Source organism: Balaenoptera physalus (assembly GCF_965194825.1).
Source record: "Balaenoptera physalus genome assembly, chromosome: 16".
NCBI classification, from domain to species: Eukaryota; Metazoa; Chordata; class Mammalia; order Artiodactyla; family Balaenopteridae; genus Balaenoptera; species Balaenoptera physalus.
The window spans coordinates 89,188,665-89,205,530 of NC_138898.1; the positions used below are offsets into that span (position 1 = coordinate 89,188,665).

General features: G+C 57.3%; 1 protein-coding gene across 3 annotated transcripts in view; it reads right to left on the reverse strand.

Annotated features, from left to right (window-relative positions):
• Nucleotides 1–10,236: 10,236 nt before the first annotated feature.
• Nucleotides 10,237–16,866, reverse strand: part of WIPI2 (WD repeat domain, phosphoinositide interacting 2) — a 30,280-nt gene continuing 23,650 nt past the window's right edge. For all 3 annotated transcript variants that reach the window (XM_082430005.1, XM_082430006.1, XM_082430007.1), the window contains 6 exons: nucleotides 16,611–16,681; nucleotides 14,448–14,555; nucleotides 13,462–13,626; nucleotides 12,538–12,645; nucleotides 11,609–11,739; nucleotides 10,237–10,861 (listed from right to left, as the gene is read on the reverse strand). In XM_082430005.1, coding sequence (XP_082286131.1) covers nucleotides 10,752–10,861; nucleotides 11,609–11,739; nucleotides 12,538–12,645; nucleotides 13,462–13,626; nucleotides 14,448–14,555; nucleotides 16,611–16,681 — 693 coding nt within the window. In that variant the 3' untranslated portion in view covers nucleotides 10,237–10,751. The remainder of the gene's footprint in view (nucleotides 10,862–11,608; nucleotides 11,740–12,537; nucleotides 12,646–13,461; nucleotides 13,627–14,447; nucleotides 14,556–16,610; nucleotides 16,682–16,866) is intronic.

Below are 16,866 nucleotides of genomic sequence, written 5' to 3' on the forward strand. Positions count from 1 at the left end.
CGAGTCCTGGTCCGGGAAGATCCCACATGCCATGGAGCAACTAAGCCCATGCGCCACAACTACTGAGCCTGAGCTTAGAGCCCGTGAGCCACAATTACTGAACCTGCGTGCCACAACTACTGAAGCCTGCGCACCTAGAGCCTGCGCCCTGTAACAAGAGAAGCCACTGCAATGAGAAGCCCGCACTCCACAACGAAGAGTAGCCCCCGCTGGCGGCTACTAGAGAAAGCCCGCACGCAGCAACGAAGACCCAACACAGCCAAGTATTAAATAAATAAACAAATAAACAAACAAATAAATAAATTTTAAAAATAAATTTAAAAAAAAAAGAAAAAAGAAACTCTCACGGCCTCAGATCTCGTCTAGTCCGGCTGGACCCAAGCCTCATGTCATGGACTGAACTGTGTCCCCTTCCTGCAAACTCGCACATCGAAGCCCTAACACCCATGTGGTAGTATTTGGACATGGGGCCCTCGGGGTCAATCAGGTTCAGATCAGGTCAGGAGGGGGGCACCCTGGTCTGATGCGATTAGTGCCCTTATTAGAGGAAGAAGACACCAGCGATCTCTCTCTTTGCCACGTGAGAATGTAATGAAGAGGCTGGCCGGCAAGCCAGAGTCCTCCCCAGCAACTGAGTCGGTGGGCACCTTGATCTTGGACTCCCAGCCTCCAGAGTCGTGAGAATAAATGTCTGTTGTTTAAGCCACCCCCGTCTGTGGTACCCTGTTGTGACAGCCTGAGCTAAGACAGCCCATAGAGTGAGTCATCCCCACCAGGGGTCACCCAGCCCTGCTTGACCCCACCAGAAATGGGGCCTCACTGTCTCCCCAACACTGGCTGTTACTTATTTACATCGAGGTGAAATTCATGTAACACAAAATGAACAATGTTAAAGTGAACAATGTAGTACTTTCACAATGTTGTGGAACTGCTATCTCTTTCTAGTTCCCAAATGCTTTCATCTTCCCGGAAGGAAATCCGTCCCCATCAGCAGTTGTTCCCCACCCTCACCCCACCCCACCAGGCCCTGGCAACCTGCTGCCTGTCTCTGGGGGTTTCCTAAAAATGGAATCACACGATATGCAGTCTTTGTGTCTGGCTTCTCTCACTAGCATTGTGTTTTTGAGGTCTTTTTTTATGGCTGAATAATATTCTATCGTGTGGATGTACCACCTTTTGCTTACCCATCCATCCGCCTGCGGACACGTGGGTTGTTTCACTTTTGGAACATTGTGAATAACGCTCCCGAAACCGTTCGTGTACGACCACCTGAGTACCGGTTTCCAGTGCTCTGGGTACACACGCATGAGTGGAGTCGCTGGGTTGTGTGATCCTGCGTTGTGCGTGTTGAGGAACCGCCAGGCTTTCCATGGCGAGGGCCCTGCCTGGCGCTGCCCCCAGCCCTGCATGAGGGGTCCCGTGTCTCTGCTTCCTGGCCAGCACCGTCACCGTCACTGGTTTTGATGACCGCCCTATCCCAACATGTATGAAGTGGTTGTTTTTAAACGGGTCAAATTATCAGGCTTCCAGGACTGATGAGAAAAACGATGGCTTACTGAACCTCTTCCTGCCAGCGGGGTGACAGGGGATCTTCACCCTCCCGGGACAGCCCTTTGGGTCTCTGACGGGAGGGTGCAGACGCCTCTCGGCTGCGTCTACCTTCCCCGCCAAGTTCCGGTTCCCTCATCACCTTCGGGGCTTGCATTCCGTGCGAGGACGGCCCGTCCACACACAGGTATGACCAGCCCGGCAGCTCAGGCCAGCGCCCACCCCGCAGCTCAGCCCCTCACTCGGCGGCCGGCATGGCTGAGTCACGCGCTGCCCTGCTGGGTTTCTCCTGGGTCTTGGCCAGCATGCCTGCGACCACACTTGGGGATGCTGGCCCAGGACCCAGTTGGTCACAGGCTTCCTAGGGACCCCAGCTCGCGCTCTCTGCTGTCACCAGGCCCAGGAAATCACGTCCCAGGAGTACCACTCTGCTCCAGCCTCCATCCAGCCCTAGGCTCCTGGCCTCCCCGCCCCAGGCCGACTCAATGACAGACTCAGGACAGAGGCGACCACGGAGCAGGGCCGCAGAGCCACTTTCCTGGCCCCGGGGGGCACTGAGGCTCCTCCCCACCAGCAATGACATCTCCCTTCCACTCCCCCGGCCCCAGGGATCCTTCTCCTGCCGTGGGCTGTGGGCCGTGGTGACCAGTTGGAAGGCTGATGGGCCTCGTCCCTCCCCGTCCCCGCATCAATCCTGTCAGTGGGACAGGAGGAGGGAGGAGGGAGGCCCCACACAGGCCTCTGAGTGCCCATCGCTGCCTCTCAGGGGCTAACTGGGGAGAGTGGAGGGGTCTTCCAGGGAGAACCAGCCCCCCGAGGCAGCCACCTGCTGCCTTTGGGGAGGGTGGGATTGGGTTCTGCCCTGGGGGTGGGGTGAAGGGAAGCAGGGCTGGCAGGGAAGGAGAGGTGGTGCCCAGAGGGGGCCTGGCCTTACAGACCGGATCAGCAGCCCCACCTGGCACTTATGGCTGTGTGTCCTCACACAGGTTGCTCAACCTCTCTGAGTCTGTTCCCACATCAGGGACAGCAATGCCTCCCGCTCGTGACAGCTGAACGAGGAAACATACCTAGTGCCAGCAAGTGTGTTGCACATAGTAGGTGCTCAGTAAGTGGAGGCTGGTGTTGTCGGGGTGTCACCGGTTGGTCCTTTCAGTCCATGCTCAGTCCAAGGTCTTGCTGGGGTGGTCGGGGCAGTGGCCCTGCGAAGGGCAGGGTGGGTCCTGGGTCTCGCAGCCGGGCTGGGCTGCAGGGGCCTCTGCGTTCAGGATGGGGCAGCCCACGTCCCCTGCCCAGGCTGTGTCTGGGGAGCTCCTGACGGCGGCCCTGCAGCGGTGCCCGCCCCCCAGCTGGCTTGACTCAGCTTCAAGGCGCACGCAACCCCCTGGCCCCGGGACGGCTCTCCGCGTTCCCATCCTCTCTGTGCTTCTGGGGCAGATGGGGCTGGTCATCAGACCAGCCCTGAAGCAGGTGGACGGAGACGCCCACACCCAAATTCCTCACAATGAGGCCGAATTCTCATGGGCCTCTGGGATAGAAATCACCCAATTTTCATGTCACGGCGTCATCATCTCCCCCAGGAGCCTGGTGGCTTTTACAGATTTAGGAACATTTCCTCCACCCCCGCCAAGCCCTCCCTCTATGTGTGGGACCCCAGAACCTGGGAACTCATCCCGCCTGCTGGAGATGGGAGGGAGGGGGCTGATCGCACACTCGGATCATGGGCAAAAGGAGCAGGAACTAACCTACGCTAACCAGAACTGAGCTGTGTAAGAGAAAATGAACCAGAAAAGACTCCCCACACCCCTCCAGCAATGGCACTTGGAACAAAGCAAAGTTTCTCCGCTCAACGGGTGAGGCTCTGGCTTCACCGCCTTCCCAGCCCACCTGCTGTGCCCGCTTTGCTGGCACTGCGACAGGTTGCACCTCAGGAGCTGGCAGGATGGAATGGAGTTTCCCAGGATGCATCTGCTCATGGAACCCAAGATGTAAATGACCACCGAGCCGGCGAGAAGCCAGGCTGCAGGGCTGGCGTCAGGCTCCGTGTGACCAAGCTGTCTCCTGGGGCCTCTGATCAGCAGCCAGAGGCAGCACAGGGCTGGCTGGGAGGGGGAGCCTGGACCTCGGCCACGCTGAGGCCTCGCCCTGGGAGAGGGTGCAGCTGGCTGCGGGTCCCCGGGGGGGGGGTGAGCTGGGCTGGGGGCGGACAGCAGAGGCTCTGCATCCTGTAAGGGGCTCAGGGAAGCCCGAGTGGGTGGGGAGTGGGGAGGGTGCCTCAACTAAGGCTCTGGCCTCCTTCTCCAGACACCGCACCCCACTTTCCCAGGGTGCCCGGCCCCCCAGAACAGCAGCAGGGGAGCAGCAGCGGAGCCCCAGAGGGAGGCCCCCTGCTGGGGACCCTTCACACAGCATTTCCTGGGCGGTTTGCACAGGGCAGGGGGCGCGCCGTCTGCCTCCAGTCTGAGGTCACAGCAGCCAGCCACGGTGACAACTGGAGGCGTCCTCCTTCATCTGAGGGGCTGGGACCCACGCACCACGTTGCATTTTTAAGTGGCAACAGATCAGGTCCTCTCTCGGGAAGGGCAGGAGTGGAGACAGATCACGGTGACGTGAGGGCCACCACAAGCTTCCACGTGGCCCCTGCCAGCAGCAGGGACAAGGGCGGGGGCGGGGCAACAGCCAGCGGAATGAAGTGACCCTCTCTCAGCCCCGCGGGGGAGGGGAGAGCCGCCTTCAGGAGCACAGTGATGCCCAGGCGGCAAGGAGAACAAAGCCGGGCACCTCCTGTATCTCCCACTGCGAGTTCTCCCAAACGGGCACCCCGCCCAGTGCGTCACCCCAGGCAGCCCCACAGACGGGCCACCCCGTGTCCCGCAGCCTGGGGGCCGAGAGGAGGAGGAAGGTGGCGAGGCGGCCTCCCCCTGCGCTTCTCGCTTCTCGTGTTGGGATCTGCGCCGTGGAGGACGTAAGGGTGAGCGGCTGGGAGATGGCATCAGGCCCAGCCTCACCGAGGGGCTGGGGGTCCACGGGGTGCCAGGGGCGGTGGCTTCTGTTGCAGCCGCTGCCCAAAGGAAAAACCTTACCCTGAATTCCAAGGAAGAGCCCTTAACTGTAGCTTAACTGTGAACCAGGAGATTTTCATAGTTTCAAATATATTCGCACTTTTTATTTGGAAAAGAGCACAGCAACCGCAGAACTAGAGAACTCTGCACGCTCCCCTCGCAGGTGAACGGAGCGGGCCGAGGGGGGAACTGCGAGGCTGCGGGACCCCTAAACACACGGGGGCGCAGCCGAGCCCCAAACCCGCAGGGTAAGGACACGCGTTTCTCCTCCTGTGATGCTGCCCGGCCCAGCGGAAGGGAAGGGAGGCAGAAGGAGGTTCCCTTGGAAAGCACGGGTGGCGGGGACCTGCCCACGGCAGCGTCGCTCCTTCTGCTTCCCGTACTGGCTGTTCCCCCCGAGGGGTCACAGCCTCCAGATCCCCGCGCCCTCGCGGGCCCAGCTGGTGACAACGCCCACTTGTCCTGGCACCGCCTCCCGGGAGGCCACGCGACGAGCGAGAACGAGCTGGGAGAGACGGTGACCAGCATCACCGGGGCTGCACGTCGGCGGAAGCGCGGCTGCTTGAAAGCCGCCCTGTTGTTATTCCTGTTACTGCAGGGACCACGGTGATGACACGGGCAGGGGACCTGCCAAGGGCTTCTGGCTTAAAACTCACTTGATTTTACTGAAGGGCTTATTCTAGAGCTCTGTCTCTGAAAAGCTGGTTTGAACAGAGCATCCCAAGGGCACCATCTCAAAAGACGGTGGTTGGAGTTTGTAACACCCTCCGCTTAGGACGCACTTCGCCTTGTTATGCCAGGTGCTCTATTCCCCGCAGGCCCAGCTCCCAGCCGTGTGCAGATGGCAGTGTGACCCCCACCTGCCCGCGCCCGTGGGGATGAGGCGCTACCTCCATCGGGGAAGGTGCACAGTGGGGGCAACGGGACCTCCTCCAGGGAGAAGGGCGCCCTCCTCCCCCCTCCCCCCGTCATCCGCCTTCACGCTCCCTTGAGGAAAACACCTGGCTGGTCTAAAGGAACTCGGGTACCTCTTTGTGTTAAGCCTCTAAAAAAAATAATTTAGTACAGTAGGAGGAAAATCACAAATGCTCTCCCTTCGACAGGTACCAAAATCAGCACATCAGGAAATCAGGAAAGACTCACGGGGTCTCATAAGAAGTAAAGGCTGCCCCCGGTGTCTCCTCCAAGAGGATGGCGGCCACGAGGGGGCCAGCCTCGAAGATCTCAGGCATGGACGCAGCTCCAGCAGCTACGAGCAGCTGGCCTGTCAATCTCCCCGGCTGGTGTCACTGATGCCTTATTCAGTAACGGACACGACACACAGACATTTCTTGGTTTTGATATAAAAGGAATGGATTCTCCAACCCGGAGGGAGATTTGTGACAGAGCAATTCCGTGACATAAGGATCTGCTCCAGGGACTTCCCTGGTGGTCCAGTGGTCAGGACTCGGTGCTTCCACTGCCAGGGCCTGGGTTCAATCCCTGGTCGGGGAACTAAGATCCTGCAAGCCACACGGCACAGCCACAATAAAAATAATAATAAAAAAAAGGATGTGCTCCTAAAGGAAGCCACCAAACCAGCCCTTTTAATCGTAACACAGACGTGAGCAGAGCGGGTTCATCTTGTCTCCGCCCCATCACTCACAGGCTGATGATTTCCACCAACAAAGTCACGCTGCCTCAGGGACACCAGGAGCACATACCTGCTTAATCCCACCATCCTGTGAGACTCGGGTTGGTTTTTTTTTTTTATCATCTTTCAGACAAGGCCAAGAATTCCAGTAGAAAGCAGCCTATAACCTATTTCACAGAGGACAAAAATCAATTCTGGATGAATAGCTTTATAAGATTTCAGTTGGGCTGCAGGATTCTGCTATTTTGCTATAATATTCTAGGTAGAGTGACAGTGCATTTAAATATGGTACAAATGAGCCGTACGGCCTGTGAGTAGGCAATGAATCGATGAAAAAAAACAACACAGGTTTTTTTTTTTTTTTGAAAGCCAAGAATGACAGTCAAGTCATTCTTGCCTTTTTTAAAAAAAATTTATTTATTTATTTATTTATATGGTTGCACTGGGTCTTAGTTGCGGCATGCAAACTCTTAGTTGTGGCATGCGTGTGGGATCTAAAGTTCCCTGAGCAGGGATTGAACCCGGTCCCCCTGCATTGGGAGCGTGGGGTCTTAACCACTGCGCCACCAGGGGAGTCCTAGGTTTTAATTTCTTAATGCAGTTATAAAGTGCTACCAGCATTAATGGGCTTTCTGGTCCAATGTGGTATGGAATGTTACCAGTAAGCACAACCGTGGCTTAGACACGTACAACCGCACACATATAAACACACACACACACCCCATACATACTGGCAGTGCATACGACAGGCTCACTGATACAGGAAATGTAAGAAGGAATAATTAAATTACATCTCAGGAAAGAAGGAAAATACAGGGCTGAGGAATCAAAACAGTCTCTTTAAACTCTGAGCTTCAAAAAGATTTAATTCTCCCAAATTAAAGACTTTTCTGGTCAGATACCTTAGGGAAGGCTAAGGGCTGGTCACGTCTCAAAATCCAATTTTTTTTTGTGCTTCACAAAATCCACAGAATAAAAAGGTACAACACAGGCCAAGGATTTTGACCTGGGTAAGAACTAAAATATACAGCAGTGAAATCTGTCTGCTTGGCTATGAGCGATCATTACATATTTTCAGTAAGAAATAAGTTACTCACGAAGAGAATCCTGTGTAAAGCGTCCCCCCAAACCCAATGCCAATGGCTTGCGTGCACTTTGTTTTCACATTTCTGACACCCAAACCCAAGCCCAAGTTTTCAGCCCACCCACCTTGAGTTTAAGAATGATTAAGTACACTTGTAAAATAACGTATTTGGATTTTCAGCTGTGTCACCTACGGTTTCACATGTACATTTAAAACCAGAGATCCCGTCATTCCCTGCATGCAAAAGAGGATCTACAGAGATTTTTCTGGGGGGGGGGGACGAACACCACCCCTGAGCATGGCTCGCGGGCAGCCCTGCGCCAGCGCATCACCTGAACAGCAGCTGACGGCAGGCGACAGGCCGGGAAGATGACGCCACTGCTGGCCGTCCTGTGCTCCTTTGCTAAGCAGGGACCTGGGCACTTCGTCTCTTCCGCACGTGGTCACTGTTGGCCGTGGGGGAGACGAGATTCTCTCTCTTCTCTCCTCCCCAGACGAACCCGTGAGCAGGCAGGGCTCGGTCGCCCACTCCTGGGCTGGGAGCCCTGACAGAGGGCAGGGCTGGAGGCTCCAGGCGACACCAGGAAGGCAGGAGTTCATGTCCCGTCTGGGCCGGAAGGGGGTTCGTGCTGGGACGAGAGCGCAGGCCCCAGGGTCTGGTGGCGAACTGTAGCCACATGGGTGGTGCCAGCGTCCGAGACACAGCAAGTCTCCAGACCGATGCCCACGTCCACCCACTGCTCTGGGCGTCCAGGGGACGAAAGGGAACCACACAGAACCTGGTGTGTGAAAGTGGTTTATACCGATTCCTGCCGGCTTTGTGCTCAGGAACCAGAGCTGAAGGAAAACGGTGCGTTCAGTTCCGTAAGACGGGTTTCTGTTTCAATTCTGGCTGGGTGCCCACGTCGAGTTACACTTCACGAGAGCTGTGAGGCAGGGACGGCTCCTGCTGTCCAGCCCAGAGCCTGAGGCTCCAGGCGCCACCGCCAGCAGTGGTAGAATCGGGGGGCTGAATTCAGTCCTTAACTCCAGGTTCAAGCTGACGCTCGGCCCCATCACTTAGAAAGTACAAAAGATCTGGTCCCGATCCACGCAAGTCCATTAAGTTTCCCGGCAGTGACAAGTAACCTTAAGTTTGGAGAACTATGACATAAAAAATTAACACTGGTGTGTAGTTTGGGGGTTCAGCCAACCAGGACATGTACTCTGCTGGGTCTGGCTGAGTCCCCTCTTGCCCTGGCAGAGTCCTGCCATCAACCACTCAGTGGCCTCTGCCCCTCCTGTCCGAGCCTCCTGCAGGGGCCTCAGGCCGGTGACGTTGGGACTCAGGCCCACGTGGAGCAGAGGGAGGGACGCTCGGGCAACGGAACAGGCGAAGGGAAGTGCAGGGGCGCTCACGCCTCCAAAGGCTGCTCAGCAAACACCCACCCGTCCTTTCAGTTCTCCTCAACCAAGAGTCCTCGGACCCCCTTTCGGCGGCGCGCAGGTTACAGTGACCCGGGCGAGCAAAGGGCTCTCACGTCCGAGAAGACAGCGCCTGGGCCGGCCGGGCCCCACGGCGGGGGGAACTGACGCTGACCCCGTCTGCTGGGATGACTGACCCCAGAGAACGACGAAACCACGTGCCTTTCACAAGAGAAACCCGGCGAAGCAGATCTGACTCCCCCAATCACCCCAAGCGTGGAGTCGACCAGCGGGGCCGGGACCAGTCGACAGGGAGGCGGCTCTCTTCCTGGGCGTCACAGCGGCCACGGACGCTCCCGACACTACGGAGACGGACCCCGAGCCCGCTTCCAGAGACACGGAGGGAGGGAGCTCCACGCACGGCCAGGTGGACGGGGCTGCCGAGCTCCTCTGTCCTCGCTCAGGGCTCAGCAGGGGCCCGGGTACCAGACCCATCGCCGGGGCTCCTGTATAGTCAGGGATCCAGGACAGATGCACGGACGCTTTGGGGGAAAGCTATGTTCCCACCTTCTCCTCTAACATAGCACTCCACATCGCTGCCACAACGGGCGTTTCTGCAGATTTCTGCTGCGGTCACATGTGCCCCGGGCACCCCTTGCACCGGGCAATCACTGGGCGAGCAGCCTGAGGCTCGGGGACTGACCTTGGAGCTGGGCACTGGAGGGGGGCAGTTTGACAACTGCTTCCCCGTCACGAGCCACTCGACCACCACAACCCAGGTACACACACAACCCGCAACAGACACCAAAGACCCTTCCTCTGTTCAAAGAAGAGGGAAGGCAGATACTGTCGCTTTTCCGCTTCCATCCTCAACCGTCACCGTCCCCAAGAAGCCAGAACCAACTTTCATGCCGCCAACTCCTCTTAAAATCCCTCAAAACTTTAACTGCTACGTGTCTTGGTTTGGAATGCAGAGTTCGAGGTATTTGAGGTTGTTTAAATTCTATGAGAATGAGAAGGGAAGCAGGCAAACACTGAGCTTGTGACCACAATCTCTCGTCACTTTTGCTGAACAATTTTGAAGACGAAAACAGACAGGCCCAGGTCACCCTGTAAGCGAGGTGTCCCCAGCCAGCTTCCTCTCTCCTCCTCCTGACACAGGTAAGAAGGACCGCCCCCCCCAGACAGTGGAGCTCGAGCTAAGAGCACAATTCAGGTGCCTATCACATTTGAATTCTGTGCTTTATGGGCAAAGCAGCAGCTACAAACGTTCCTTAAAAAAACAAACACAAAAACACACACACAGTTGTTCAACAGGAAGATCAGCAAAGACCAGATGATTTACCTACACGGCCTTCCCTCACTCTGCTGTTCCTCGGCCGTCTTTCAAGCTCACGTGCTATCAGAGAAAAAGGTTTTCAATGTCGGGAAGAACCTCTCTCTTCTAACACCCACATGGAAAACAAGACCAGAAACAAAAATCCACCGCAGAAGAAACCCCAGAAAAATCCAATTTGGAAAGAATTTAATTAACAAAATAAAACGGGGAAAATGGTCCCGGAGGGGCTCTAGGGAGAGAGGACCCCCGCTCCAGGTCGCCACCCGGCCCCGCCTGACCCGCTCGGCTCGCTGCTGCCTTCTCGGGGCCGCTCCTCATTCTGTACAGACTGAAAACCCAAACGCCTGCAGGTTGTTAGGAAGTGGCTCTAGCTCTCCCAGGCTGGACCGGCACATTAATACATGCAAAGCAAGGCGGTTTCAAGGGCTTCACCAAACAGTTAATTTTGGCAAAATGAGAAAACCAACAAAAAGCTAAAATTCATAAGCAGGATTAAAAGCCACTGAAGTGAAACCAATGTATTTCTCGACAGTATGGAATGAGACCACAGCTACAGTCTTTTTTTCGCCTCTTGAAGTCTCTGCCACTCTCTCCCCCAGCTCGGCTCAAGCTCACAGCAGCACGGCGCGGAGCCCTCTGTCAGCCAGCGCTCAGCCCGGGGCCCGAAGAGCTCGCAGGCCGCGGTCAGTCCGTCCGGAGAATCATGGGCGGGTGCTCGCTGTCCTCCAGCCGCACGGCGCTGGCCTCGTCCTCCAGGCCCGCGCCGCCCGCTGCGCCCAGCTCGTCCGTGTAGGCTGCGGAGAGAGCGGGCGCTTCAGCGGGCAGGAAGACCCCGAGGCCGCGCCCGAGGCGGAGCTCAGAGCCCACAAGGCTGGGAAGTCTCGCCTCTCCCCCGACCAGCAAGCTCTCTGCAGCCTCAGGCACCTCAAGAGGAAGTCGCTGACCTTCCAAGACCCACGAAGGTCAGAAGGGAGCCGGCACGGTAACAGGGCCCCGGTGGGCAGGCTGCAGACCACCCCCGGTGAGCGGGGGCGCGCTGAGGACAGGGCCACTCAGCCTCCCGGAGCTGTAAGAGGCCTTCCTCTCCAGGAGCAGAGCAGTGAGCAAGGGCACCGCCAGCCGGGGGAGGTCCCGGCGAGCCCGGGCGGGGACGGCTCACAGGGCGCCCGCGGTCTTGCCCGAGGGCCTCCCCACTCCTCCTGCCCCTTCCCGGCAGGGCCGGCTTGCTGAATGATTCCATAGCCGGGACGGTGAAGACTGAGGGTTGAGGGCAGCTTTTCAGCTGAGGGGCGGCAAGCGGGGAACAATTCACATGCACCCAAAACCACGAGGACTGCTGCTTCTTCAGAGATGAAGAAAACGAACTCAGCCTCCAGAGGCCTTGAAAACCGCCCTTTACGTAACAGCTGTTCTGTCTCAGCACCCCTGCCCTGTCCCCGCGGCAAGAGGCAGGCGGGCAGCCCCGGTGAGAGTGACAGCAGGAAGCACGAGACCCACGGGCCTGGCTAGATCTGCCTCCCAGGCCCGTCCGCAGCCCTTACCCAGTGCCGTCGGGGACGAAGGCACATGAGGACCCTTGGCCACAGCTGTGCTGTACGTCTGCGTCACCAAGGGGCAGTCGTGGGACGTGGAGTCTAGGATCTCGTTGGTCGTCTCCATGCTGCCGTCCAACCTGGAAGGGGAGAGAAACGATGACAGCAGGGACAGTCGGGCACAAGGACAACACAGCCCGAGGGCCAGCTGGGACGGACCTGCAGCCACAGGGCAAAGGCCCCTCACGGGAGGGACACGCGTGCGCTCGTCACGCTGCGCTGACCGCGGAGTGATCCCCGCCAGTCTGTTCACGGGGATTTCTACACGCTGAGTCTGATGAAAAAGGTTGTACCCAGGAAGGCAATCTCATCGCATTTTTAAAGACTGAACATAAACAGAATACACTATGCAAAAAACAAAATCACCCCCATGTTCACCCTGACTGTAAGAGTATTACGGTATCACTGTTTAAGAAAAAAAGCAAAAACAGAAAATCCAACTGCACTACCTTCCAATTGACTAATATTAATTCCTTCTTTTCAAAGAGAAAAGCTGCATCTCAGTGAGACAGCAGGCTCTCAGAGAACATGCCCTACGTTGTGGACAGCACCCTGGGGCCATCCCTTTCACGCGCAACACTGAGCTGCGTCCTCAGCGGATCCGGTTCCAAGGAAGAGGGCCCGCAGGCCCCTCCACAGGGAGAACAGTGCCCACTGGCCGCTCCTGTCTCTGCCCGGCTACTAAGCCGGAAATGGGCAGAGGCGTGGAGAGCGGGGTCCGTACCCACAAGGAATTCTGCCTGGCAGAGTGAAGCTCCCACACAGCGCAGGCGGCTGCACTGGGACACGTCCCTTTGCGTCCCCGGCTTCCCCCCAAGAGGCGCCCAGCAGCGGCCTGACCACTTGGAGGAGGTGTGGCCGGGGTGTAGCCGACTCACTTGTGCTGTTTCATCAAGGTGCACTCGCCTCCCTCCTGGGGGTCCAGATTGTACATGTATAAGTACCCGTCCGAGGCTCCCACCAGCAATCGGGGAATCTTCTGGATTCTGGTGAGAATAAAAAGCAACCGAATTCTAAGACTGAAACTTTCACAAAGTTCTTATTAAACTAGCAGCTTTTAGCCTGGCCAGGGAAGAACCCCCCTGCCCAAAACAAGCAGATTTAGTTTCATAAACTCGACATACTGTCCATGTGTAAGAGAATAAGGATCGCTTCTGCTGCGCTACCTGAAGCCGTAACACCAAGGCCAAGGGGAACTTGGTGTGAATAAACACTGAGGCCCACAGGAGAGCAGGTGGAAACAAAATCAGTTTTGTGGTTTCTGTGATTACTAACGGTAGACATTTTCATAAACTTTTCAACGATGCTAAGTGGATAAAAAGGATGTAGAAGAACGTTTCTAAGACCCGTGGAATCGTGCAGATGTGCCCTCACTGAACTTTCAGGACCGTCGTTCCTTGCATGGCTGTACTTGGCCTATCGCACTGAGGCTCAGGGAGGCCCTGTGCGGCCTGCGGCTGACTCGGCTACATGGGGCCTTGAACCTCCTGAGGCTGCTGGCGTTGGAGGACCCAAGGCTTAAACACTGGCACTCTCACGTGGTCTTGACCTAATGATGTTTTTCTAAACATTCTCAACAAGAACAGAGAGAGGAAGATGTGAGGATCAGACACCGCAGAGACAGCACCGGGGTCCACGAACGGCAGAGGCCCACCTACGGTTCCCTCCGCTCCTGTGACTCATGCCTAAACCCAAGGTTTAGACCGCCAGACCGCCACAGTCCCCGGTGTCCCGCGACCTGGCTCCCAGCTGCATGCGCGGGGGATGGCGGTGGGCCCAGAGGCGGCGCCCACTCTACTCACGTGGCCAGCGCGCAGATATTCTTGTGGCCACAGAAAGGCAGGCGGACTGTGGCAAAGGCCCTGCCCTGGTTGAACATTTCCGTCACTTGGGAGGGCAGGTAGCTGGTGGACGCCATGAGCACCTTCCCGAAGTAGCCGGTCCAGGTGGTGGGCTCCTCCTGAGGCCTGGAAGGAGGAAACGCTGTCACACACAAGGCTGGGCCCTTCACCGGGAACGACCACGTCCCACTCTCGCCGAGGCAAGGATCAGCCCCCAAACTCAAGAGAAATTTCCCAGACTTCAGGGAAGAGGGGGCACAGGAAGCGATGACCTCTCGGGACCCTGGGGACACTACAGAGCGTGCCCTCCGAGGGGCCCTGAGGCCCCTCCCCAGTGGCCCCCTTAGATGACGGCAAGCGATAACTCCCTGCTCTGCAGCCTATGTGAGGACGCGAGGGACCAGTCCAGCCCCCGCCCCGACCTTTCTGACGGGAAGTCTCCAAAACCTCAGCAGCACAAACGCCAACTGCTACTTCCCCGTAGCCCATCTTTGCTGTTACTCATCTTGTATGTACGCGTGTAAGTCACCCTAGACGTCCCTGAGGGTGAGACCCACTATAAACAAGCAATACTGACCCTAGTGGGCGCTCATCCAGTGTAAGAGAGAAGGTAAGGGCCACGCCCTGTGCCATGCGCGCCCACTGCAGCAACACATAACTGAAACCAACGCTTCACCAATGGACGCGGCCTCTGTGCAGCAGGGGGCCAGCACCCCTCCCAGGGCAGCCTCTCAGAAGGGCTGCGGGAAGAGGCGCCGAGGGGACCGCCCTCGGGGCCTCACCGTCGCCGGCCCGCCCACCGCGCACCCCACACTCCACCTGCCCCGCTGCGGAGCCCGGACGTGCGCTGCTCACTCCAGAGCCAGCAGGACGGCGCTCACGCGCCCACCCGGTCGGCGCACAGACTGCTCTGCGCTGCCCTGAACAGATGCACCTCTGCGACTCACTTTTCTTTCACGGTCTCGAGCTTGAAGATGTGCACGGTCTCCGTGTTGCTGGAGGTGGACAGGAACACGCCGTCTGTGCTGAAGGCCAGCGAGCAGATGCTCACACACCTAGGGTGAGGGGGAGGCCCGAGTCACACTGCCTTCTGGGCACAGAGGGCAGCCAGCTGCGCCCCGGGGACTTCACCGAAGTCACAGCGAAGGAAGGGCCCCGTGACAGGCGCATGTGGGGCTACTGGTATCTTCCTTATTCCTTCCTAGTCACCCCCTCAAAACATGTGCTCAAGGAAGGAGAATGTCTGAAAGGTGACACCAAGTACGAGTCACCCTTTAATAGATCCTTACGCGGTTAACTCTCTGAGATTTCACGTACCTAAGGGAATCAGGACTTCACTAAACCATTTTTAGCTGAATGAGGCTGGCTTTATAGCACTAAGCTTAGTAAAAGAACCCAATAATCGAGACTGTAGCAATTCTTAACACGGAAGAGGGTAAACTGGCAACGTTGATAATGTTTAAAAGCAAACTTTCGATAAACTAAGACTCTACAGTTTACCTTAAAAATCACTGTTAAAATCCCAAAGCCACCAAACAAACCTACATTTCCTCGTAACCCTAGAAATACAAGATGTATTTAGCCCTGTCAATCGTTAAGGGGCTTTATTCAATTCAATACATATTTACGGGAGCTCACGATGCACCCAGCGTTGTGCTGAAGCTCAGGATACGTATGATTCTCGCCTCAGTGGAGCCTGGAGGGAGGTGTGAGCAGGAACTAAATTCACTGCACGCAGGGGACTAAGAAGTTAAGTGGACGGTGCTACAGGAGCTCGGAGGGAAATGCTATTTCCGCGGGAGGGCGGGAAAGGCCTCCCCAGGGACACTCAACAGACTCAGAGGTTAAGGAGTCGGCAGGTCACAGCCATGACCTCCATGGAGACAGAGGTTCCTCTCCTGAGGAGCTGCGAGCGACGGGGAAGGGAAACAAACCACAGCGGGAAAGGAAGGATGCTGGGAGGCCTCGAAATCCAAGGCCTTTCGGCGTCTGGAGCCAATCCCAGGGGCAAGAAGACGACCCTGAGAGGCTCCCAACAGGGCTGCGCTCCCATGATACTCCCATCTTCAAAGAACGACAGACGGGGCTCAGGTCTGAAGGATGGAGCCCAGGGAACAAGAGCAGAGCCCAAGGTGAGTGCGAGGCTGGATGGCGACGCCGGTGGGGCTGCACGGGGGACAGGCCGGCCCTGCTGCCTGACCGGTGCGCCGGCCCCTGAGCCCCTCTGGCCGGGGCACCGGGTCAAAGGCCGGGATGTTCACTAGGACAAGGTGTGTTCGGGATGGTGAGCAGTCGGGGCCACATCCTGGCCGGTGGCTGGAGCACCCGGCACCCCGCGGGCAGGAGAAACGCGGGAAACCTCGGCAGACGGCCTGGGCAACACGGGAGGGTCACCGCTGGCACACAGACAGGCGTCTAGGCTAAGGAGAGCGCGGGCTGCACAGAGCGGGGTGGGAGAGGATCCGGGGCAGAGACGCGGAGACAGGAGGGAGAAATGAGCAGTGAACGGCGAGGGCTGCAGCGTGTGGCACTGAAGCCCGAGCATCAGCGGTGGGAGGGACCCGGAGGAGAGGGCGCGAGGCCCCCGGAGAAGGGTGGTCCCTGGTCCGAGGAGACAGGTACTACAGATGGGGAACCGGACGGAGCGCCGCACGGTGACTGTGGCTTGGTGTTTCTTTAGAAAAAAGGAAACTACTTTAAGGGCCAAAGCTATTTGCCGGAGTGCTGGGGAGCCGGGGGCCGGTTACAGGTTTCAGAGCTGAGCCTGAGGGAGGAGCTGCTGACCAGGTCACGAGCCCCGGGCTGCGCCCGCTCCGCCCAGCCCGCCCACCTGGGCGAGCTCATCCTTCCACAACCCCGGGCCATCGGCCACCGCTGTGTTCGGGGGAATCACGGACAAACAAAACCCAGTTTGCTCTGATAAAAATGTCCCTCTAACCTCCCACGCGACAAGACTTCCAAACCCCACCTGACCGCTCGGCTGGGCTGAAGATGCTGGTCACTGAACTGGGATCCCCAGTGTTTGAGTTTCCACTGTTGGTCACAGAGAGTATAAAACTGAAATCTGAACTGAAGCTCCAGAATCAATTTCGGAGATTTATGTACGTTACCTCTTCACTCCTCTCCGGAACTCGAAGAGTTTTTGTCCTTCTGGAATGGAAAATACCCTAATCACGGTCCCCTGTGATAGGGAAAGAAGGAAAGAAAAAGGAATTTTAGCTGGGTAGAATCAGGTTTGTATTTCCTGCACATCAGACCTTAGTGGACGGAGTGATGACAGCTGCCCTGGGCCGGGTGGCCTCGGGGGCCCCGGCACCCCCTTCACACTTGACAGGCACTCACCAGAACACGCCCTGTTCCACTGTT